Source organism: Pipistrellus hanaki (genome assembly GCF_964339955.1).
Source record: "Pipistrellus hanaki genome assembly, chromosome: 5".
Classification (NCBI taxonomy): domain Eukaryota; kingdom Metazoa; phylum Chordata; class Mammalia; order Chiroptera; family Vespertilionidae; genus Pipistrellus; species Pipistrellus hanaki.
In genome coordinates this window covers 2149475-2172661 of record NC_140507.1, presented here as the reverse complement: position 1 = coordinate 2172661, position 23187 = coordinate 2149475, and the positions used below count along the sequence as shown (strand labels likewise).

At 68.0% G+C, this 23187-nt stretch overlaps 1 protein-coding gene across 4 annotated transcripts; it reads right to left on the bottom strand.

The window, feature by feature from the left end:
* Positions 1–172: 172 nt before the first annotated feature.
* GRID2IP (Grid2 interacting protein) lies at positions 173–22807 on the bottom strand. Of its 4 annotated transcripts, none has more exons than XM_084886143.1 (21): positions 22764–22807; positions 15334–15585; positions 15052–15137; positions 13465–13534; positions 12916–13010; positions 12505–12685; positions 11518–11672; positions 10337–10492; positions 10039–10139; positions 9298–9415; positions 8183–8532; positions 6867–7289; positions 6371–6458; positions 5618–5695; positions 5023–5219; positions 3867–4022; positions 3660–3746; positions 2795–2924; positions 2596–2714; positions 1101–1265; positions 173–822 (listed from the first exon to the last, which is right to left on the bottom strand). In XM_084886143.1, the coding sequence occupies exons 1-21, from the start codon at positions 22775–22777 to the stop codon at positions 751–753; spliced, it is 3093 nt and encodes a 1030-aa protein (XP_084742269.1). In that variant the 5' UTR covers positions 22778–22807; the 3' UTR covers positions 173–750. The 4 variants fall into 4 exon arrangements, with proteins under 4 accessions (XP_084742269.1, XP_084742270.1, XP_084742267.1 ...); XM_084886144.1 differs by having other exon boundaries at positions 10039–10136; XM_084886141.1 differs by lacking the exon at positions 22764–22807 and adding an exon at positions 18228–18339.
* Positions 22808–23187: the final 380 nt, after the last annotated feature.

Genomic DNA, 23187 nt, shown 5'->3' with positions numbered 1-23187 from the left:
CGCCTCTGAGTGACGTGCCCCCATAAGGCCTCAGTGCTGCCGCCCCCACTGGGCACAGAGGTCTTCCTCACCCAGCCCTTCGCCTCTTCTCGCCTCCTCTCCTCCCTCACCCCCCCTCCTGCCCGCCCCAGGCACCAGCCCAGGGAGTTCCCTCCAGCTCCCAAGCCTCTGAGCAGCCGAGGCCCGGCTGAGAGGGGCCTGCGGGCTCACAGTGCCCCGGGGGTGGGGGGGCGTGCTCCAGGGCCTCTGCCGCCCTCTCCAGGGTTCGGGTCCAGGAGGTCTGTGCCCCCGATGATGACCCCCAGGGGCCCATGGGAGCCAAGCCATGGAGGAGCAGACAGCAGAGCCGCCCCGGGCCCCGGCCACTCGCAGTTCACCTGCCGGCCGCAGCCCCCACCCCCAGTCCCCTGCGTCCTGAGGGTTCGGGCAGGAGCCCTGCTGGCGTGCCCGGGGCCGGGGCAGTGAGGTGAGGGGGCCAGCGGGACCTGGGGCACAGCCAGGCCGGGGAGCCATGGCGGCCCTCCTGGGGGTCACCTTCCCTGCGAGTTCACGGCGGCCCCTGCCCCCAGCACTCAGGGCTGGGGCTCGGCCGGGAGCTGGGGTCCAGCGGAACCCCGACCTGCGCGGTGGCTGGCGGTCAGCGCTGAGGTAGCTGGAGGCGTGGGCTCCAGGGTCCCAGCAGGAGGGGCTCCGGGTGGGCGGGGCGCAGCGCCCGCTCCTCTCCAGCGGGCTGGGGGCGCCATCGCGCTGTCACCAGGCCAGGGGCGAGGCCATGCCGGAGCTGCGCCCGCCCTCCCCGGCCTGCAGGTCGCCGAGGGCCCGCTGCGGGAGGAGGGGGGAGGGTTTGTCAGTGGTTCCGGGAGCCCCAGCCCCTCGCCCAGCACCTGCCTCCCCAATGCCAGCACCCGAGCAAGCAGAGGCCCACATACACCCCTCCCTGCAGGGGGGTCACTCACCGGGGTGCTCTCCCAACACCCCACTTCACAGAAGACCCCTCCGGGGGCCGCTGGCCCTGCCCCTCCCGCGGGCCTGCCCCTCCCGCGGCTCACCTCGAAGGAAGGCTCACCTCGGACTAAGGCTCACCTCGGACGAAGGCTCACCTCGAACTTGCTCATGAACTCCGCGAAGATGCCGAAGAAGGCCTCGGAGGTGGTGGCTTTGGAGTCCTCCCCGAAGAAGGCCAGCGCCCGGCCCAGCTCCTCCACCGCCTCGCGCTGCAGCCCGTCCAGCGCCCGCAGCACCGGCTGCGCCGTCTCCAGGAAGGCCTGGCGTCCGCTCAGGAAACTGCCCGCGGCCGGTGCCCCAGACCCAGCCCAGCCCCCTCCCAGCGCCCAGACCCAGTGCCCAGCGGGGAGCCGCCCTGCAGCGCTGCGCCCTGAGCTAGTCCTGGACCCCGCCACGGCCTGTCCACCACGCCCTGTCCGGCGGGGCCTCTCCCTCTGCAGCAGCTCCCCCCACTCTGCTCAGAGGCCACCACCCTCTGCCCAGCCCTTCACGGGAGCGGCCCCTGCCCCTCTCCGGGCCTGACCCTCTCTCTCTTTTTCTTTTTTTTTAATTTACAGTGGTGCCTCGCATAAAGAACGCCTCGCACAGCGAACGCTGCACACAATGAACTTCATTTCATGATTCATACAACGAACTTCGTTTCACACAACGAAGTCGCCTGAGCTTCCACGACCGCTTTGCCCGAGCTTCCACGATCGCTGCCGATGTATTGCATCCTTCTGCAGGCACTGCAGGCAGTCGTTAGTCACTGCGCTTAACTTAAGCACGTATCGCGGCAATCGTTCTTCATTACGAATTAAATCACGCACGCATCACGGCAGTCGTCCTTTCAGGTTAAACTCAATATTTTTTTTATATCATGGCTTCTAAAAAAAGCATATTTTATGCTACAGAACGAATTATTTTTTTTAACATGTATTGTTATGTTATGGGAAAATGCGTTTCACATAACGAACTTTTCGCATAACAAACTTGCTCCTGGAACGAATTAAGTTCGTTGTGTGAGGCACCACTATATATTTTATTGATTTTTACAGAGAGGAAGGGAGATGGGGAGAGAGAGTTAGAAAAATCGATGGGAGAGAAACATCGATCAGCTGCCTCCTGCACACCTTCTACTGGGATGTGCCCGCAACCAAGGTCCATGCCCTTGACCGGAATCAAACCCGGGACCCTTCAGTCCGCAGGCCGGCGCTCTATCCACTGAGCCAAACCGGTTAGGGCTCTCTCTCTTTTTCTATGGCATTTGTCACTCTCTGGGCCCCACAGAGGGAATGGCCCTCTCTCCCGACTGCCTCGCCAGCGCCGGACAAGCCTCTTTCTGGACCTCCTAACCTAGGTCCGGGCTCTGCCGGGGACCAGGACCCGGGACAAGGCGGCGGCCTCGGCGCAGCCAAGAGCGCCCTCCAGGGGCACAGCCTGGGCCCCGGTGCCGGGCTTCTGAACAGCCCAGGACGGCCCTCTCCCAGCAGGACCAGGACCTCTGCGGGAGGCGGTGGTCACCGGAGCCGAAGCCAGCCACCCCCCCGCCCCCACTCCCGCCGACCGCCCTGGGCCCCCTGTGCCCCCGGGCCCGGCCGCGGAGGATACCGTCATGACGGCGGCAAACTTGTCCTCGCCGGAGGGGGCCGCGCTCTGGCAGGCAGCCTGGATCTCGCGGATGGTGCCGTGCAGGTCGTCCAGGTCGCCGGTCAGAGCCCGCTGGTTCACTGCGGGGAGGGGCAGGGCCTCGTGGGGCCGCCCGCCCGGCGGCGGAGCCTGCCTCCCGCCCGCCCGCCCGCCCGCCTACCTTTGGCAGCCAGGGGCACCGTGGGCAGGTCCTGCGCGAAGCCCAGGAGCTCCGGGAAGTGCTGGCTCAGCGATTTGGCAAGGATGTGCAGGAAGGTGAGCTTCCCGTCCACGGTCTTGGTGGAGTTCAGCTGCAAGGGACCCCGACGCTCATCCTCCTCAGCCCCGGCCAGACCGCTGACCCGGGGACCAGCCATGCGTCTCTCAGACTCAGCCCGCCTCGGTCCCTGCCCTCAGCCGGCTCTAACACTCACACCCCGGCTGCTGTGTCCCTTCTCCGGGTCTTACCTGCCGGGATGCCACAGGCCCCCTGGGAGTCTGGAGGTCCCGGCCAGCTCTCTGAGGCCCGGAACGAGGCCGCAGCCCCGGGGAGGGGCAGGCCCCAGGCCTCTGTGTCTGGAGCGTTGGCCCTTGTCAGCAGACAGAGCCCACACCTCCCTGACTCCACTCCCAGTCTTCCCTCGTGTGGTTTTCTGGAAGCGTCTGTGGCCCCCTAGCCTCAGACATCTAAACCACTGACACCTGCAGGCGGAGTTTTCCTCTTTGGTTAAAGGACAAGAGGCTCCCTGGGGAGAAGTCCCAGGAGCTCAGGGGAAGGCTGGGTACACAGCCCGCAGCCCTGGGGTGGGGGTGTCTGCACTGACACTGGGTGCTGCGGGGGCACAGAACCTCCAGGTGGGCGCTCCCCTTCCCTCCCTGCTCCCCGCCACTCCATAGCCCCAGACCCGGAGGCCGGCGGGAGATGGAGGAGCACCCCCAACCTTTGCTGCTGTCCTGGGGAGCCCCCACCGCCGTGATGTTCCCTCCTCTGCTCTGCTGTCCCCCCCCCCCCCCATCCTCAGTGGCGGAGCAGGGCGAGGGCCCACCTCGGTGAGGAAGTTGATCTTGAAGCCCGTGGTCTTGTTGGCTCGGGGCTGCCCGTCGTTGAGGTAGTTGCCCATGGCCAGCACGAACTGTGGAGAGGCCGGTGGGCGGTGGGCGGGCGGGTACTCCCCCCTCCCCCCGGCCCATCGTGGGAGCCCGGGGCAGAGGGGCAGGCGGGGGCGGGGGCGCAGGCGGGGATGCGGGCTGACCTCCAGGATCTTGGCGAGCTTCCGGCTGTTCCGGAGCTCCAGGGAGGCCTGGCGCAGGCACTCCAGGCTGGCCCGGATCTCCTCCGTCCGCTCCTGCAGGCTGGCCTGGAAGTGCAGGCTGCGCAGGCGTGTTTTGTAGTCCGGAACCGACAGCATCTGCCGCGAAGGCCGGCCCGTCATGGGTCCGCCAGCACCGCCAGGAGACCCACCCCCAGTGCAGCCTGGGGCCCCGGCTGCTACCGGGCCAGGGGTTCCCTGAGGAAACTAAGCAGGGCCCCTAAGGGCACCAGCACCCCATCCAGCTGGATCCCTATGGGACCTGGTTCAGAAAGGTGTGAACTGCTGGTTGCACGGTGACCTATGAACCAGGAGGTCACAGGTCACGGTTGGATTCCCAGTTAGGGCACATGCCCTGGTTTTGGGCTCGATCCCCCCTTCGTGCAGGAGGCAGCCAGTCAACGATTCTCTCTCATCATGGATGTTTCTCTCTCTCTCCCTTCCTCTCAATAAAGATATATTTAAAAGAAAGAAAGGAAGCCGGGACCGGTTTGGCTCAATGGATAGAGCGTTGGCTTGGGGACTGAAGGGTCCCGGGTTCGATTCCGGTCAAGGGCATGTACCTTGGTTGCGGGCATATCCCCAGTGGGGGGTGTGCAGGAGGCAGCTGATCGATGACTCTCTCATCGATGTTTCTAACTCTCTATCTCTCTCCCTTCCTCTCTGTATAAAATCAATAAAATATATTTAAAAAAATAAAAAAAATAAAAATAAAAGAAAGGAAGAAAGAAAGAAAGAAAGGAAGGAAGGAAGGAAGAAAGCCCTAATTGGTTTGGCTCAGTGGATAGAACATCGGCCTGTAGACTCAAGGTTCCCAGATTAGATTCCAGTCAAGGGCATGTACCTTGGTTGCGGGCACATCCCCAGTAGGGGGCGTGCAGGAGGCGGCTGATAGGTGTTTCTAACTATCCCTCTCCCTCTCTGTGAAAAATCAATAAAACACATTTTTTTAGAAGAAGAAGGAAGAAGAGAAAGGTGAGCATGGCACTCAGGGGCGGGAGCGCGGGGGCATGCGCAGCCGGACGAGGGCCGGTGGAGTGCTGCCCGGCACGGGGGCACGCGCAGCAGGACGAGGCGATGCCCGCAGCGGCGGCCGCACCTGCAGCACGAACTGGTCGGGCTCGCTGAGCCGCCCGGGCGCCTCGCGGAAGGCCTGGTAGCGCAGCTCCTCGTCGGCGTCGGGCGCGAAGAGCAGCAGCTGCGCCAGGTGCTCGGGCTCCAGCCGCCCCGGCTCCATGGCCATGAGCACCTGGCGCAGCTCGGCCGGGCTCAGCTTCAGGTGCGCCAGCAGGATGGCTGCGGGGGGCACGGGTGAGCGGGGCCGGGGCTCCGCCAGGGCTGCTGGGGGGCCCGGGGCTGGGGGGGGCCCGGGCGGGGCAGGAGCCGGAGAGGCGGACAGTCCCCTGGGGGACGGAGGGGAGAGCCAGGCGGGGTTCCGGGAGAGAGATCTAGGATTGAGCGGGACCTGGCGAGGGGGCCAAGAAAGGGCCTGGAAGCGGGTCAGAGCCCCGGCCAGCAAGAGGGCGGGCCTGTGGGGTGGACCCAGGGCCGTGCCACCCAGGAGGATGTGGGACCTGGGAGGGGCCTCTGCCCCGCTGGGTGGCAGGTGTATGGGGGGGGGTACAGCCTAATTTCTGCTTTCCCCCCGGGCGGCCGCCTCCTGCCCCCCATGGCCCCGGGCCCCCTGCCCTCACAGGTGTTGTAGGCCTTCTTGTGGGACAGGATCTCCACCACCTCCTTCTTCCTGAAGGGCTCGGGCCTGGGCGCTGGCTCTGGAGGGACATGATGGCTGAAGGGGGGTGGCCAGGCTGAGGCTGCTGTGAGAGGGCGGGGCGGGGGGCACCCCACCAGCCCAGACGCCCCCTCTCCGTGGCCTGGACTGACTCAGCTCTGGGGTCCACAGGCCCCACGCCCGGCCTCCCGGGCCCAGCCTACCACTCAGCATGCATGGCGCGTCCCTCCCGACCTTCCCCCCGGCTGGCCGACTGAGCTGCTCGGGGAGGGGCACCCCCCCTCTGGGCCTTGCAGGTGCCTCCTGGTGGACACAGCCGCTCTCCTCCATCGGGGACCACTGTCCACACGGTGTCCCTGGCTGCCTGCAGACCCCCACCACCACCAACTGCAGGGAGGGGCACAGGGAGGGCGGGGGAGGAACTGGCAGGGGCACTGTGGACGCCTCCTGCAGCCTCATCTGGCTGTGCCTGCGGTCACCAGCCCCTGGGCTTCCGCATCAGGAAGGCACAGTCCCGGGCTGGCTCTGAGGTGAGGGAGCAGGGCGTCTGCGCGTAGTTACTGTGCCATCGGGGCCAGCTGGCAGCCCTCGTTTGGAGGCCTGAACTCAGGGACACAGTGAGTGGATGGCCGTCCAGGCAGCCCTCGGGGGCTCTGAGCCCTGGACTGTCCCAGAGGCCCCGGGATGGGGGACCCCAGGGCCCTCGGCCACTCACTGGCCGGCTTCTGGGTGCCGAAGTGTAGCTCCAGGTCGAGGTACTTCACCATGTCACTCAGCTTGTCGTAGTCAGAGTCCTCCCCCAGCTGCAGGGGACCGCGCACAGTGAGGAGAGCCTGGCAGCTGGGCTGAAAACCCCCCCCCGCCCATCCCCAAGGAGAGCCCACTTCAGGCTGGTGCTGGGCGGCCTGCAGAGAAGCCACATCCCGGCTCTCAGGTGGGGAGCCGCTCCTGTGGTGGCCAATCACTCCCACTCCCACCCCTCCCCCCGCAGAGGCCAGCCCTGGGTGGGGTGGGGCAGCAGGGGCTGCAAAGGGGCCGGAGCCACCCAGGGGCCTTTGAGGGGCCCTTTGCAGGGAGTGAGCTGCCCGTGTTCCCGACGCTGGGGAAACGGAGGCAGGGAAATGCCGGGGGCTAGACGCGGGACAGGGCCTTGTCCTCAATGCTGCTGGCCAGCCCCCCCCCCCCAGGGCCCGGGGCCCCCGGCCGCCCACCTGGCCCCAGATGGTGCCCTCCGAGTTCTCCACCTGCTCCCAGCGAAGGCGCTTGACGCTCATGTGGCTGGTCCCGCCGCGGCGGTGGGCCAGGCCCCCGGACAGCATGGGGGGGGCGCAGGGCACGGGCGGGGGCAGGGGCGGCGGGGGCGGGGGCGGGACCGGGTGGCCGAGTGGGGTGAGGGGCTTGGCTAGAGTCTGGGGGGCACCCCGGGGACCGTCCGGGGCGCGGGCGCTGGGCTTGGGGTCGTGGAAGGGCAGGGGCGGCGGGGGCGGCGGGGGGCTGAGCGGGGGCGGGGGGATGTGGTCGGACATGGAGGAGTAGGTGAGGGAGCTGCCCTCCTCGCTGCTGCTGGCGCACTCGCTGGCGCTGCTCCGCTCGTTGGTGACGAAGCTGCCCTGGTCGTCGTCGTGGAAGCTCATCTGACGGGGACAGAGCAGGGGGCGGCGGGCTGGGCCAGGGGCTGGGCTGGGGGAAGCCGGAGGCAGAGGGAGGGAGGGGGGAGCCCAGCACAGGAGGAGGTGACCTGAGCCCAGGCGTCTGTGTGGCTTCGGGCAGGCACTGAGTGTCATACGTGAGTCCAATGTGGTTCGGCCCTCGCCGGTGTGGCTCAGTGGTCCCGGGTTCAATTCATCAGGGCAACACCCCCCGGGGTGAGGGCTCGATTCCCGGTAGGGGGTGTGCAGGAGGCAGCGGGTCAATGATTCTCTCATCTTTGATGTTCTCTCTCTCTCTCCCTCTCCATTCCTCCCGGAAATCAATTAAAATGCATTTTTAAAAATATATATCTTTATTGATTTTTTAAAATATATATTTTATTGATTTTTACAAGAGAGGAAGAGAGAGGGATAGAGAGTTAGAAACATCGATGAGAGAGAATCATCGACCAGCTGCCTCTTGCACACCTCCTACTGGGGATGTGCCTGCAACCAAGGCACATGCTCTTGACCGGAATCGAACCTGGGACCTTTCAGCTGACGCTCTATCCACTGAGCCAAACTGGTTTCGGCTTTATTGATTTTTTTACAGAGAGGAAGGGAGAGGGATAGAGAGTTAGAAACATTGATCAGCTGCCTCCTGCACACCCCCCACTGAGGATGTGCCTGCAACCAAGGAACATGCCCTTAACCGGAATCGAACCTGGGACCTTTCAGTCTGCAGGCTGATGCTCTATCCACTGAGCCACACTGCTTCAGCTAATATGCATTTTTAAAGAGTGTCTAGCTCTAGCCAGGGAGCGGGCCAGGCCTCAGGGACACTGCCCCCGTGGAGACACCCGCCTCACACACACACACACACACACACCCCCGCTCACCTCCTCGTAGTCGTTCTCGGGGCTCAGGAAGTCGTCCACCAGGGTGACCCGCGGGCCCAGCTGCTCGCTCAGGGCGTCCAGGAAGCGGTTGGTGTCGCGGCTCCGCGGGGGCCGGGAGAAGGTGAAGCGCTTCCTGCGGCCGGGCTGGCGGCCGGGGGCCGGGCTGGGGGGGCTGTCCGGGGGGCCGGGCCCGGGCTGCGGGGAGGCCGCCCTGCTGCTGTCCAGGCTGGCGTAGGGGTGGGACTCGGAGCTGCTGGGCGAGGCCGGGCCCTCGGAGCACAGCGGGTAGTAGCAGGGGGAGGGCCGCAGCCGCTCGCCAGGCCAGGAGACGCCGGGCAGGGTCCTGGGCCCTGGGGGGGGGGCACGCATGAGGACCCGCTCCTGGGGTCAGGGCCTGGGCTCCAGGTGCGGGCTGGAGGGGAGGGCCTGGGGCGGGGTGGCTGTGCGTCCCCGGGCACCTTCCTTCCCTCTCTGGACACGGCACCGGGAAACCGGGGTACCCCGTGCCCCGTGCTCTTCCCGAGGGTGGCCACAGGTTCGAGGTGGGGCACCGCCTAGGACCGGCCAGACCCAGTGCATCTTGGGAGCGACACCGGGGTACCGCCCAGGCCCCGGCACACAGCTCCGAGGGCCAAGGAGCCTTCGCCAGGCCCCGGACCCAGCGTCATGGGCACCTCGCTGTCAGGAGCATCGCCAGGGGTCCTGCCTTCTGAACTTCAGCGGCGTCATCGTGTGTGTGTGTGTGTGTGTGTGTGTGTGTGTGCGCGCGCGCGCGCGCTGAGAGCAGCCGCCCTTCCAGCTGTGCCGTTCACAGAGCCAGGCCCGCACTGAGAGGTTTACCCAGCAGCCAATGCCGGCCGGGGGGTCCTTGGGGGCAGCCCTCCCTCTGCTTTTCTAGATCCACAGCCGGGGTGAGGCTCAGAGGGGACACACAGGGACAGAGACAACCCTGACCTTGGTGGCCCCTCGCCATGGAGGCTGCTGCGGCCCCAGAACACAAGCCCATGGCCATGGAGCAAGTGGTGGGGCTCCAGGGGGGCCTGCAGGCGGCCAGCACCCAGCCAGCGGGCGGATAGAGCCGGTGCTGCCCTTGGAGGGAGCGGCCGAGCGCCCACCTGCGGTGCCTGCCGGGCTGGGCGCCGGGGGCGAGGCCCGGGCCCGGGACGTGGACCCCCTCCTGCCCGAGAAGCTGCTGCTCAGCCTGGACTCCAGCTCCGCGTACACGGCCGACATCTGCGGAGAGAGGAGGCGGGAAGTCCAGCGCCCCCTGCCCCCGGGGACCCTAATGTGGCCTCGCAGGCCGGGCGGGGGTGGTCTGAGAAGCAGGGATCTGCCCGGCCGGCATGGCTCAGGGGTTGAACATCGACCTAGGAACCAGGAGGTCACGGTTCAATCCCCGGTCAGGGCACAGGCCCAGGTTGAGGGCTCCATCTCGTGCAGCAGGCAGCCGATCAATGGTTCTCTCTCATCATTGACATTGCTAACTCTTTCTCCCTCTCCCTTCCTCTCTGAAATCAACAAAAATCTATTTTAAAAAGAGTAAAAGCCCTGGCTGGCTTAGCTCAGTGGATAGAGCGTCGGCCTGCGGACTGAAGGGCCCCAGGTTCGATTCTGGTCAAGGGCACATGCCTGGGTTGGGGGCTCGATTCCCAGTAGGGGACGTGCAAGAGGCAGCTGATCCATGATTCCCTCTCATCATTGACGTTTCTATCTCTCTCTCCCCTTCTCCTTTTCTCTCTGAAATCAATAAAAATGTATTTTAAAACAAATAATAAATGATAAAAAGTGAAAAAAGAAGAAGAAACAGGGACCTGCCCAGCCCACCACTGACACTAGCAGGGGCACCGCGGTCTCACCATCTTGGGGTTGGGGGTCTCGGGGAGGGATGTGCCATCGCCTGCCTGGCGCTCTCCCGGGATCGGAGGAAGAGCCACCTCAGTGCAGTCACCGGGACCTGCTGGGAGCCGGGGGGAGGGCGGGGGTGCAGAGTCAGGCACCAGCCGGGCCCAGGGGGCCCGGGAGAAGGAACCCGCTAGCCCGCAGCCCAGGAGGCCGCCGCTCCGCCTGGCTCCTGGGCCTCTCCCTCTGCAGGCGGGGAAGCAGCCCCGGCCGCCCTCGAACCCTCTCCTGCGGCTGGGTCTGGCCCGGGCCTACCGCAGGCGAGGCTGGCCTCCAGGCCCTGGGCGCGCAGGCTGCGGCGGCACATGGAGGAGGCCCGCAGGGAGCTCCGCCGCTGGGGCACCGGCTCCGGCTCCGGCTCCGGCTCCGGCTCCAGGTCCAGGTCCAGCTCCGGCTCCGGCTCCGTCTCCGCTGTGGGACACGAAGGGGAGATGGGCCCGCCCTCAGCCAGAGGAGCAGCCAGACCCAGGGAGGGGAAGGCAGCCGATCGATCGGTGCCCGGCCGTGCCTGGCTCTGGCCAGCTGCCGAGGGGAAGCCCGGGTGAGAGAGCTGTGCCAGGGCAGGGGCAGGGGTGGCGCCAGCCTGAGAATGGAGGGGAGAGGTGACACGGGGTCTCACCTCCCAGCACTGCTGCCCTCGGGGCTGATGGGGCGGAAAGGAAGGTCCCGGGTCCAGGCAGACGTGTGAGGTACCTGCACCCCGTTTCTTGCTAAAACCCGGGCCCTCCCCCTGCCTGCCCACTGGGGGTCCCTGGGACTAGGGCTGGTGGGCACGCGAGGGCCAGCACATGGACCTGCAGGCTGGCCGGGCAGGGGCAGAGCGGCGAGGACACAGGCCCGGGTTTGGATCCCGTGGCCGGAACGAAGACTGGCATGGCTTCACGGGCTCAGGGCACGGGCGTCTGTGCCCAGCCAGGTGCGGCCCCGCTCACGCCCACAATCTGAGTCTGCCAACAGCGGCCACATGAGCCTCTCACCGGGTGACACACTACCTGAGGTGCCACACGCCGCCGAGACCCCGGTGGCGAGCTTGGGGGGGGGGGGCTATAGCTGCATTTGCTCCTAAAAGCCGGGAGGGCACATCCAAGCGTGGAGCCAGCGGGGTGTGCTGGGTATGAGCATGGCATGTGGGCATGTGTGTGAGGGGCCCCGGTCCTTTGGAGCGCCTGGCAGGTGAGAACAGGTGTCTGGGTGGGGAGGGCTGCTCACCTGGTGGGGCGGGGGGCAGGGCTGGGGGAGGGCTGCTCACCTGGAGGGGAGGGGGCGGGGCAGGGGGCGGGGCTGGGGGAGGGCTGCTCACCTGGAGGGGAGGGGGCGGGGCAGGGGTGGGCTGGGGGGGGAGGGCTGCTCACCTGGTGGGGCAGGAGGCGGGGCTGGGGGGGGCAGGGGGCGGCCGCTCACCTGGGGACGGGCGCGGGGCGGGGGCGGGCCCTCACCGGTCATGGCGCTGTAGCCCAGGAAGCAGGCGATCTTCTCGTGGCACAGCTCCTGCTCCTGGTAGGTGAGCAGCTGGTAGACGAACTGCCAGAGCACCTGCTTGGCGGGCGTGTCCAGCACGGGGTAGACGTCCACGATGAGGGTGTCGATGTTCCTGGGGGAGGGCAGCAGCCGGGGTTCGCCATCAGGGCCTCCCCTGAGGGAATGGGGGGACGGGCTAGGGGGCCCTTCCAGGCCCTACCCCCGCCCCCGCCCAGACAGAGAGCCGGGCGGGAAGGCAGGTCTGGGGACAGAACGCCCAGACTCAGATCCTGCCTCCACCACGAACCAGCCAGGCGACCTTTCTCAAGGTACTTAACCCTCCGTGCCTCAGTCTCCTCTCTGTGACACGGGGATAAGAATGACCTCGCAGGGCTCATGTCCCCGGGAGCCGTGCACATTTGACATTTATCCTCGGAGAGGACATTGCTGGAGGCTGAGGCGTTTGTTTACTCAGTGCTTCCCGGAGCTCTGCCCTCCCTCACCCGGCGGTGCCGAACGGCTCCGTCCGCGGGTCCTCGCCAACATGCGGCCCCATCCAGCTTTCTATTTAGCTCATCTTTTTGGCCATCAAGTCACATCTTGTTTGGTTTTTATTTTATTTTATTTTATTTTAGAAAAAATATATTTTATTGATTTTTTTTACAGAGAGGAAGGGAGAGGGATAGAGAGTTCGAAACATCGATGAGAGAGAATCATCGATCAGCTGCCTCCTGCACACCCCCCACTGGGGATGTGCCCGCAACCAAGGTACATGCCCTTGACCGGAATCAAACCTGGGACCTCTCAGTCCACAGGCAGATGCTCTATCCCCTGAGCCACACCGGTTTCGGCTGGGTTTTATTTTTAAATACTTTTTTTTTTCGGAGAGGGAGAGGGTGGACCCTGATGGAGAGTCTGGGCGGGTGTGGGCCCCGGGCAGGTCTCCCCCCGCCCGGCCCGGCCACCTGTGCTGGAAGAAGCTCTCCAGGGCCCGGCAGACGCCGTAGCGCTCCGCGGGCGTGAGCAGGCGCTCCAGCTGCTGGCTGAAGGTGCGGCCCTGCACGCGGATGCTGGCCGGCAGGATGTCCGCCACCCACTGCAGCGAGCTGAGCGCCGCCGCCGGGCTGGAATCCAGAGAGTCCGAGTCTGCGGGTCACAGGCAGGAGAGGCCAGGTGACCCGGGTCCCCAGGCCAGGGACCCCCCGACTGGGGTGGCTGGGGGCACCAGGATTGGGACGCACAGCTGCGGCCGCCGCTGGGGGTGGAGGGAGAGCCGGGCAGGGACCCAGAGATGGTCCCACTGGGATCCACAGCACAGGGGGGCTTGGGGGACAAGCAGAGGGGGCCCTCTGGACTCTGTGGAGTGGGGATCTCACCGCTGGGGAACGGGACGAGCCCCTCCTCCACCACCAGCGTGGGCATGGCGCCACTGCCCTGCAGCATGGACACCACCTTGTCATGGGAGCAGTTCCTGCCGAGAGAGGCGGCCCGGGAGGGCCTGGCCAGTGAGCCCCGTCCTCGCCGCCCCTGTCACCCCCTTCCCCCTCTCCCGGTCCTGCCTGCAGAGGCCACACAACACGTCCCCAGCAGGGCCACAGCCAGAGCCCGGCACAGCCTCTCTGCCAGTTCATCTCTGCGGGAGCAGCTCCAGGGCACAGCGGGCTGGCACCTGCCCCCCCCCCCCGCAGGGCTTTCCCTACAGGCAAGGCTGTCAGCGCTGTGCCCCGCGTGGGGCTGGGTTGGAAGGTTGCTCTGTTGTCCTGGAGAGGGCGGGAGAATAGATTCGGGAGGTCCCCTGGGATGAAGGACAGACCCTGGGACCCGCTGGGCAGAGGAGACCAGGACCAGGGCTGGGGGTCCCGAGAGGCAGCAGTTTTGGGGGACAGTTCCCCGCCAAAGCTCTGGTGTCCCCAGAGGCCTCTGACCTCATGTCCAGTCCGTTGAGGAAGAGGATCCGGTCGCCCGACCTGAGGGCGGCATTGTCCGCCGGGCTCCCTGGAGGCAGGCAGAGAGGCCGGTCAGTGGGGCAGCCGGGCCTGCCTCCTGGCGAGGACTGCCCGGGGTGCCCGCATTACACGGCTCAGGCCCCGCGCCTCTGCCCGCGGCTCTGGCCGGGAGTGGGTCTGGGCGGGCGGGGCGCTGGGGCGGCCGCTCAGCCCGGAGCTGTTGGCCATGAGCTGAAACAAAGATCTGGGAGCAGCATTTCTGCGGCGTCTGCGCCCCCAGAGCACCCCACTCGAGACAGCTCTCTGTCCCCCTCTGACGGTCCACAGGAAGGCCTCTCCTGCGGCTGTCACCGGGGGAAGTGTGCCCCCTGGCGGCCGCTGGGCAGAGCAGCGCACCTGAGTGTTAACTGTGGGAGAGGCAGGGAGGGGAGTGGGGGTGGCAGGGAGGGGAGTGGGGGTGGCAGGGAGAGGGGTGGGGTGGCAGGGAGGTGGGTGGGGGTGGCAGGGAGGTGGGTGGGGTGGCAGGGAGGTGGGTGGGGTGGCAGGGAGGTGGGTGGGGGTGGCAGGGAGGTGGGTGGGGTGGCAGGGAGGTGGGTGGGGGTGGCAGGGAGGTGGGTGGGGTGGCAGGGAGGTGGGTGGGGGTGGCAGGGAGGTGGGTGGGGTGGCAGGGAGGTGGGTGGGGGTGGCAGGGAGGTGGGTGGGGTGGCAGGGAGGGGGGTGGGGGTGGCAGGGAGGTGGGTGGGGTGGCAGGGAGGGGGGTGGGGGTGGCATAGGTGGGAGAGACACATCCAAAGAGGAGAGACCACTCGTTTCCAGAGGACGCTCCCCAGAGAGTCCCTTGGGACCTCGTCCCAACAACAGAATGTCAACGACAGGGGCACCCAAATCTGAGGAGGAGACCGGCCCACATCAGCCGCCAGGGTTAGACCTGAGCATCCCGTGGCTGGCATCACGCTCTCCCAGGAGCCAGAGATGCCCCTCGCCCCGGGCAGTGCGCCCACGTGAGAGGCGGGAGGCAGCGAGGGGGACGCATCAGCACGAGCACCACACTCTGCTGCTGGGAGGGGACGCAGCCCCGGGGGTGGGACAGGGAGGGGCTGCCTCAGCCAGACATGCCCCCCCAAACCCCCTGGAGGATGAGAAGGAGGGATTCCTGCTCTGCCTTCTTCAAGATGCTGCCATTCCAGGAGCAAGAAGGCAGGCTGGGCGGGAGGAGGTGGGGGTGATGGCAGAGGCCGTGGGTCTGGCTGCCTGGCGATGCCCTTCACGGTGAAGGTGGGCCCTGCACAGGGAGTAAGGTCTGGGGCAGCCCAGCCTGGGCACACACCAGGTGGGCACAGGAAGGTCTGGGTGGAGAGCTTGTTTCACGTGGCTCAGGGTGACCCTGAACTTGGCTCGGCAGATGGATGATTTGGCTGCTGCCCTGTGCGCTCGCTTGGAGGACACAGGCTACATGAGGTGGGTACGGGGGGGGGGGGGGGGGGGGGGGGGGGGGTCGGGGTGCTGAGCGGCAGCCCGATGGGGCCCTTGCCCATTCTGGTCACCCCGCCACCCCTCACCCCTCACCAGGCAGGACGGACTCGATCCACACAGGCCCGTGGCCGCGCAGCGTGAAGCCGAAGCTCTTGTTGCCCTTGTAGACGCGGACCGTCCTGGGGAGGAAGAGGGTGGGGGGTGGCGTGGGGATGGGGATGGGGTGGGGCGGGATGGGCAGCATGGGTTCACCTTAACCTCCTTGCACGGTCACCCTCCCCCGCCTCGCCTCCCCGTCCCCCCCATCCCCCGCCCTGGTCTCCATCGAGAGCCGGACCACCCACCGGGCCCCCGCCCCCGCCCCGCCCCGGGTACCTGCGCCCGGAGCCGGAGCCGGGGCCCGGGCGGCCGGCCAGCAGCGAGGCGGCCCTGCGCGGGGGCTCGTCGGGGCGGCGCGGCGCGGCGCTGGCGCGCGTGGACACCAGCAGGCGCTCCGGCCGCTCCTCGCTGCGGCTCCGGCGCAGCCTCTGCGCGCCCTGCGCCCTCCGCGCGCGGCACAGCCGGCCCAGCAGCCCCTGCGACACCACCTCGTCGAAGCGCGCCCGGTGCTTCTTGGGGATGAAGATCCTGCGGGGAGCCGGCCGTCGGGTCCTTCCAGCCCCAGCCGCAGGCGCCGCCCGGCTCCCCCCACCCGGGCTGGCGGGGGTCAGCGGCCGCACCCCCTGGCGTCCCACCGGGCTCCGGGCCGCTCGCTCAGGCTGGGACACCCGTCATCGCCCCGGCCTCCGCGGACCTCTCTCCCCAAAGCGGGTCCCCTCCTCCTCCAGCCCTTTCTCTCCCTCTGGCCTCGCCCTCCGCCCTCCGCCCTCCGCCCTCCGCCCTGCCCTGGCACCTGCCGGGCCTGCCCAGCCAGGGATCCCCAACCCCCCTCCCAGCCCGGCTCCAGGCACCGCCGCTGGGGAAGACGAAGATGGCCCGGTCAGAGCGCCCGCCCACATCACCACCACCGCCTCCCAGCCCCCAGCCTGCCCTCTGTCCGCGGCTCCTGGCCCTGCGCTGCCCCTCCCGCTGCCCCTGCCCGCACGCTGTCCCGCAGCGAAGCCAGCTCGCCCTCCGCCCAGCACGGCTCCTCCACCTCCTGCCTCCCTGCCCCCTGCCCCCGCCTGGGCAGCCCTGCCCTGGCCGCCCCCTGAGCGCTGGCGGCGGGAGGCTCTCAGGGTCCCTGTGGGGGGCCCACCCCCGGTTCCTTATCGACCCTGGTCTCCCTGGGGCCTGGACGCCCTCTGAGGCTGGTCCGCAGCGCAGCTCTGAGCCGGGACCCCGGCCACCCCCACTCGCACAGGGGAGGGCTCAGGGGCTCAGGGGCTCAGGGCACGGGCCACGGGCGGTCCAACCGAACCCCCAGTGAGGCGGCAGGTGCCATCCAGGGGAATCCGGGTCCACAGCAGGGGATTCGGAGGGCCCGTTACTTCCCAGGTTAACGGCTGGACGGCGGCCGCTGCGCCTCGCACTGGGGCAGCCCTGAAGGTCTGGTTACAGGGGCCTCGGGGCGCACCCCACGGTTCCCCGCCCCAGAGCCAGGGTGGGGGTCGGTGGAATACAACCCTCTGGGGTCACTCAGTTCCCTAACCCTCCGTGGGGGATTAACCAGAGGAAGCTGCCTGCTGGGAGGGAAGGGATGTGAGCCCTCAGGGAGGGCTTCATCAGGACCTGCCCCACCACCTCCTTACCTCCCTCCCTCCTTCCCCACCTCCCCCCCCCCACTCTCTCACCCTCTCCTCCTCCTCTCCTCACCCCTCCCCCTCCTCAGCCCCTCCCCCTCTTTCCCCCTCCCCCTCCTCCCTCTCATCCTCCTCCCCCTCCCCCTCCTCACGTGAGCCCTGCTCCTCCATGCCCCAGGAGGCCAGGAGGCCAGAATGAACGCCTCTCCACTCTGCCAGCAGCAGCCCTGTCGGACCTGCTCAGCCTGGCCAACCACAGCAGCCCCCCAATCCAGAGCTTGGCCTCATCCCCACCGTCTCTGCAGCCCGACACCCCACCTGCCCGGGACCCCCCCCCCCCCCCCCCGCCCCTGCACCGGCCACAGCCTCCTGCTCAGACAAAAGAGAGACAGGAGCCTGGCACTGCCCACCTCACACTTCGGCTCGGCCCCAGGCGCCAGGCGCCAGCAGCCTCGGGTCCCACCTGGGCAGGGGCCAGCCCACCGTCCCAGCTCTACCTCCAGCCGCAGCCAGAGAGGGCCCGCTGCCCCAGCTGGGCACCGGCGAACCACCAGTGCAGGGGGGTGCTGGGGGGCCTTTTCCTGAACCTTGTCCTTGGGGCCAGACCTGGCGAGCAGATGCCCTTCCCGGCGGAGAGGGCACCCCCGCCCTGGGTCTGCCCTACACCAACTCTCCCGGCCCCTACGGCCTTCGCTGTGCCCCTGACCCTGGCAGCCGGGCCGGGCCGCCCAGAACTCTGTCCCTGCCATGCCCGGCTTCTGGGGCTCGGGGGCTCTCCCGGGGCCACGCGAGGAGCTACCCTCGGGGTCAGTGTGTTCCTTCCGCCGGGGAGTCAGGTCTAAACCCACTTCCAGGGGCCCCGGGGGTCCCCTCTCCCCACATTCCCTGACCGGCTCTGTCCGGTTCCCTGGACCGGCCTGGGCGAGGAAGGAAAGGGGGCTCCTCCACCGCAGCTCTCAGCTCCCGGGTCCGAGGGCCGAGGGCGGGTCCCAGGCACCCACCCGAGCTCGCCCCCGTACCCCTCCGGTTCAGGTCCCCCCCCCAGCCCCGCGCCCCAGACAGGCACCGCGGGCGCCCACCCTGGCAGGCGGCCCCTCGGTGCCAGCTCCACCCCCTCCCAGGCCGGCCCGGGCGGCTCCGCGGCTCTGGGGGCGCAGGGCTCCGGCGGACGCACGGCTCGGGGGGCGCACGGCTCGGGGGCGCAGGGTTCCGGGGGGCGCACGGCTCGGGGGGCTCACGGCTCGGGGGGCTCACGGCTCGGGGGGCGCAGGGTTCCGGGGGGCGCACGGCTCGGGGGACTCACGGCTCGGGGGGCTCACGGCTCGGGGGGCGCAGGGTTCCGGGGGGCGCACGGCTCGGGAGCGCAGGGCTCCGGGGGGCGCACGGCTCGGAGGGCGCACGGCTCGGGGGGCGCAGGGTTCCGGGGGGCGCACGGCTCGGGAGCGCAGGGCTCCGGGGGGCTCACGGCTCGGGGGGCGCACGGCTCGGGGGGCGCAGGGCTCCGGGGGACGCACGGCTCGTGGGCGGGGGCAGGGGCGGGGAAACTACCAAAAGTGCCGGGAGAAGCCCTGGTCCTTCCCCATCTGGAGCTGGAGCTGGCGATGGCGGCGCGGCGGGCGCGGACGCAGCGGGCAGCCGAGCCCCGGGCAGAGCGAGGGCGCCGCTCCGCCTCGCAGCTCCGCCGGCCCCGGGCCCCGCGCCCGCCCCGCCCCGGTAGCCCCGCCCCGCGCCCCGCCCCCGGGGGCCCTGCCGCTGCTCCCAGCGATCTGGGGCGCCCGGAGGCCGTGCGCCGTCCCCTCCAGGCTTCCCCCATCCATCCGTCTCCCCGGGCGCCCCGTCCCCGTCCCCGCAGAGCCCGGCCGCCCCGCACAGTGGCGAGTCCCCAGCCCCCGCTGCAGTGAGAATGAGCCCACAGTCCCCGGAAGTCCCGGCCGTCTGCTGTAGAGCCGGGAGGGCTTCCCGGAGGGGGTGGCCACGGCGCTGGGCCTCCGGGGCTCAGCTGGAGTCAGGCCAGAAAGAGGGAGCCCTCACGACCTACCCAGGGGCCGGAGAGGGAGCCTTGGACGCCACTGGCAGCGGCTGAGGCTGCGCTCTGAGGCCCGGGAGCCACGGAGGGTCCAAGGATGTAAGGGGAGGTGGAGGGACCCCGGAAGTTTGGGCACTGGGGGGGGGGGGTGCTGGGAGGGGAGATGGGGTGAAGGGAGGGATGGAACAAGTGTCTGGATTCGGAAAACAGAGGCAGGAGGGGTGTTAGGTCTGGGAGTGAGTGGAAGGGAGGAGGGCTGCCAGGCTGGGTACTCCCACTGGAAGAGGAGAGGGGAGGGGGGACAGGAGAGGGGGTCTGGGCTGTCCCTCTGGCCTTGGGCCTGTGCTTCCCCCCTCGCGCCCCCCCCCCCCTCCGCGCCCCGTATCGTCCTTTCTCACTGATCTGTGCCCTGACTGCCGCCAGCAAGGGCTGATGGATGATTCCAGGGAGCAGCCGGGGGCACCTTAGGTGCCATGAGCACAAGGCCCTCTGGACCAGGAGGCGGTCACCACCCAGGCTGGACCCGCAGCGGCAGGAACCGGAGGACGCAACTCTGCCTCAGTCACGGTGGGGGTGCGGGGAGACCCTCAGTGGTCCGCTCTGTGCCGGCGCTGCTGCCCCGCCTCCTCAGCCCCCATCCCCGTCCCTGTCCCCAGCCAGGCTGCCCCCGCGGGACCTCTGAGGTCAGCATTTCTCAGAAGCCAGAGCGGTGTCCTCCCAAGCCTGGTCCCCCGCCTGCCCGGAGAGGAAGGTCTGAGGCCCTCGCTCCCTGGCACCCACACGGCCACGGTTCCCCCATCAGGATGGAGCCAGTCTGGCCGATCCCCAGCCAGGCCTGCCCGGAGGCCGGGGTGCTGTCTGCCTCGCTGGGGCGGAGGGGATGCCAGCACAAAGTACAAGTCCTGCTCAGATCCAGACACAGCCGGCCCGTGCACCCGCTGGGGCCAGCGAAGGAGCCAGCACCCGGCACATCTGGTGAGATGCCTGAGCAGCAGGGGTGGCCAGGCGTCCGGCCACAGCTGACCTCCCTGAGGACCTGCCCGGGGGAGTGTGCCCACAGAGACATCGCTCTGGGCCAGCCGTTCTCATGGCCATTCTGTCCCCCAGGGGGCATCCCGCAGGGGGCATCCCCCAGGGGGCATTGGGCTGTCTGGGGACAGTGTTGGTTGTCACAAAATGACCATGAGGAGGGAACTATGCTACCGGCATTTGTGGGTGGCGGCCAGGGAGCCGCTAAGCATCCTACTATGCACAGCACAGCCACCCACACAGAGGGTTACTGGGCCCAGATGGCAGTGCCACCATGGCTGAGACCACTGGCACCTGTGAATGCCCGCCACTGCCAGCCCCGCAGCCTCAGAAAACTCCCAGTAACTGCACTGCGGGACCCTGACCCTTGTTCCAGCAGGAGCGGGTGAAGGAGGTGAGAGTCCCCATCCCGCCACCCCCAGGTGCTCAACCACCTCCTTCCGTTTGGGTGGCAGGCACACAAGGCCATATGCCAGCGATGGTCACCCTTTCCGTCTCCTGGCACACAGACCAACGGCCAACGTGCCGATGGACAGCGAGGCACCGTTTGGCTCATTGGCACCAGATGGCCACTGTGTTGGCTGTTGTCATTTTTTTTTTTTAATTTAACAATTTAAGGGAAAAGAGGTCAGTGCCCCTGACTAGACAGTCGGCTGTTGCATGTTCTAAAAATTCTCACGGCCCAGGGGTTGAAAATCGCTGCCATATACAGACGACAGATCCTATAATTGTACACCTAAAACCTATATAGTTTTCTTAACCAATATCCCCCAATCACCGGAATCGCCCTTTTCTGCTTGTAGGCGGCAGAGTTCGTTATGCTGTCTCCCACCGAGAACCCCGCTGGGGGGCACACTGGGTGTCCCCAACCCCCTTTCCCAGGTCAACGGCAGAGGTCAGTGAGCCTGCTCAAGGTCGAGCAGCCAGCCAGCGGATCTGGGTTCGAGCTAGGTCTGTCGGGATCCTACATTCCAGCTCCCTCCACCACCTCCGATGCTCCCCCACTCCCACCGTCAGGCCTGCCCCTCCCTCTCCTTCCATATTTCCTGAAACACTAGCAGACAGCCCCCTACCCCCAGCCCATAGGGCTTGGCATCCCTGTTCCCTCCGAACCAGAACCACGTCACACTTTCCAAACTGCCTGGTCTGTCCTAATTAGAGAGCCGTTTCATGGCCTCGTCCGCCGGGAGCCCTTTGGGGACGGACCCAAATTAGGCTGCAGCCTCGGGGTGGCTGCTGCGCCAAAGGAAGATGAGCCGCTGCCGGCGCTGCGGGCACTGCGGGCGTGGCCTGTGCTGGCGGGGACTCCGGGATGGTGCGCGTGTGCCCCATCTCTGTGGTCGCCACCAGCCACGTGTGGCTACCGAGCACTCCAACTGTGGCTAGCACACCCGTGAGACCAGGACGCCGAATTTAAACCTTCCTCTGGCACGCGTGCAATTGCACTTTCTAAGGAACATGTGGCCAGCGGCTGCTGAGCCGCAGGCCCAGCCTCCGGGTCTCCCTGCTCCTTCTCCTTCCCCCCTGAGGCCTGCTGCAGCCCCCGGGGCACTGGGACCATCTCCCGGTCTGAGTGTGACACACACACACACACACACACACACACACACGCCCTCACTGCTACCCTTAGCTGCCCAGCCTCTCATTCAAACCTCACTGACGGGGGAGGGGCGGTCCCCGTGAAGGATGGGTCCCAGCCGGGCACTGGTGGGTCCCCGGTGTGGGTCCCCGTAGGCCTGGGGGGGGCTGCCCTGTGGCTAGATGCCTGGCCCTGAGGAACACCCTTAGGCGACTGTCTTCCCACCCCGCAGGGCACACCGCCAGACCCTGCCAGTCACTGCCTGAGCCGCGGACTAGCGCCGGCCTCCTCCTGGGGTCCGCCCTGATTGCCCCTGCAGACTCAGCCCTGGGCTGTCTCCGCCGGCACTCAGCCCTGGGGATCACAGATGGATGTGTCTGAGCCTCCACACACCCTGCTCCCCCGGGAACGCGCGGCACGGATGGCTGTATGCCAGGCCGCCAGGGATGGGGTGGGATGGGAGGTGGGGGTGAAGTGAGGGTGGGATAGGGGGGTAGGATAGGGGGTGGGGTGGGGGTAGGATGGGGAGGTGGGGGTGGGGTGGGGGTGAGGGTGGGGATGGGGGTGGGGATGGAATGGGTGGTGGGGGTGGGGTTGGAATAGGGGGGTGGGGGTGGGATAGGGAGGTGGGGGTGAGGTGGGGGGGTGGGATAGGGGGTGGGGTGGGGGTGGGATAGGGAGGTGAGGGTGAGGTGGGGGTGGGATAGGGAGGTGAGGGTGAGGTGAGGGTAAGGGGGTGGGATAGGAGGGTGGGATAGGGGGGTGGGATAGGAGGGTGGGGGTGGGGTGGGGGTGGGATAGGGGGGTGGGATAGGGGGGTGGGGGTGGGATAGGGAGGTGGGGGTGAGGTGAGGGTGGGATAGGGGGTTGGGATAGGGGGTGGGGTGGGGGTGGGATAGGGAGGTGAGGATGAGGTGGGGTGGGATAGGGGGTGGGGGTGGGGTGGGGGTGGCTGAAGCCGCGCTGTCAGGGTGGCCCAGCTGCGCCCGGCCCCTCCTCCCAGCCTCCCCGGTTTCCCTGCCGCATTTCCCTGGCGCTGACAACAGAGGCGCCGCTCCATCCTCCCCAGCGCCCCGGGGTGCTGCCTGCGGGCGGGCTTCCCCAGCGGCGCCCCGTTCCCGCCTCCCGGCTCCCAGCCGCGTGCTCCCCGGACCCCCCCCCCCCCCCGCCGCCCCGGCTCTCCGGGCCCCCGGCCGCTGGGGCCGCTGCGGAGGGGGAGGCGGCTGGCCGGGCGGAGGCGGCGGGACGGACCGGCAGCCCCGATCGGAGGCGGGGGCCCGGGGCGGCCTCCGGGGAGCCCGCCGCTCGCCGGCGGGAGGCGCGGGCAGCTCCGGGGGCAGCCGAGCGCCCGCCCTGGGCCGGGAGAGGGGCGGGCGGCGGGGCGTCCCGCGGCCCACCGGCTGCAGAGAGAACTTTTCCTTCTCCGGGCCTCCCGGGGCGGCTCACTCACCCCAGGCAGCTCATGGCGGCGCCGGGCGCCGGGCGGAGGAGGCCCGGCGGGGCGGCGGCGGCGCGGCGGTGACACCGGCCAGGCCCGGGGGAGGGCAGCTCCGGGGACTGCCGGCGAGGGGAGCGGCGGCTGAGCCAGGAGGGTGGGGTGGGGTGGGGTGGGGGAGGAGGCACTGGGGCCCAGGGGGCAGGTGCAAGCTGGGCCAGCAGGGAGGGCGCCCCTGGTGGGAAAGGGGGGGAGGGGGCGTGGAGGGGTTCCAGGTGCGGGGCCACGAATTTAAATATATATAACATATATAATATATATAAATATTTAAATTATATATATAATTTAAGGCCCAGTGCATGAATTCGTGCACTCCCAGGGGTCCCTCAGCTGGAGCAGTCCCTGAGCCCTCGGGGGATGTCCGACTGCGGGGTTAGGC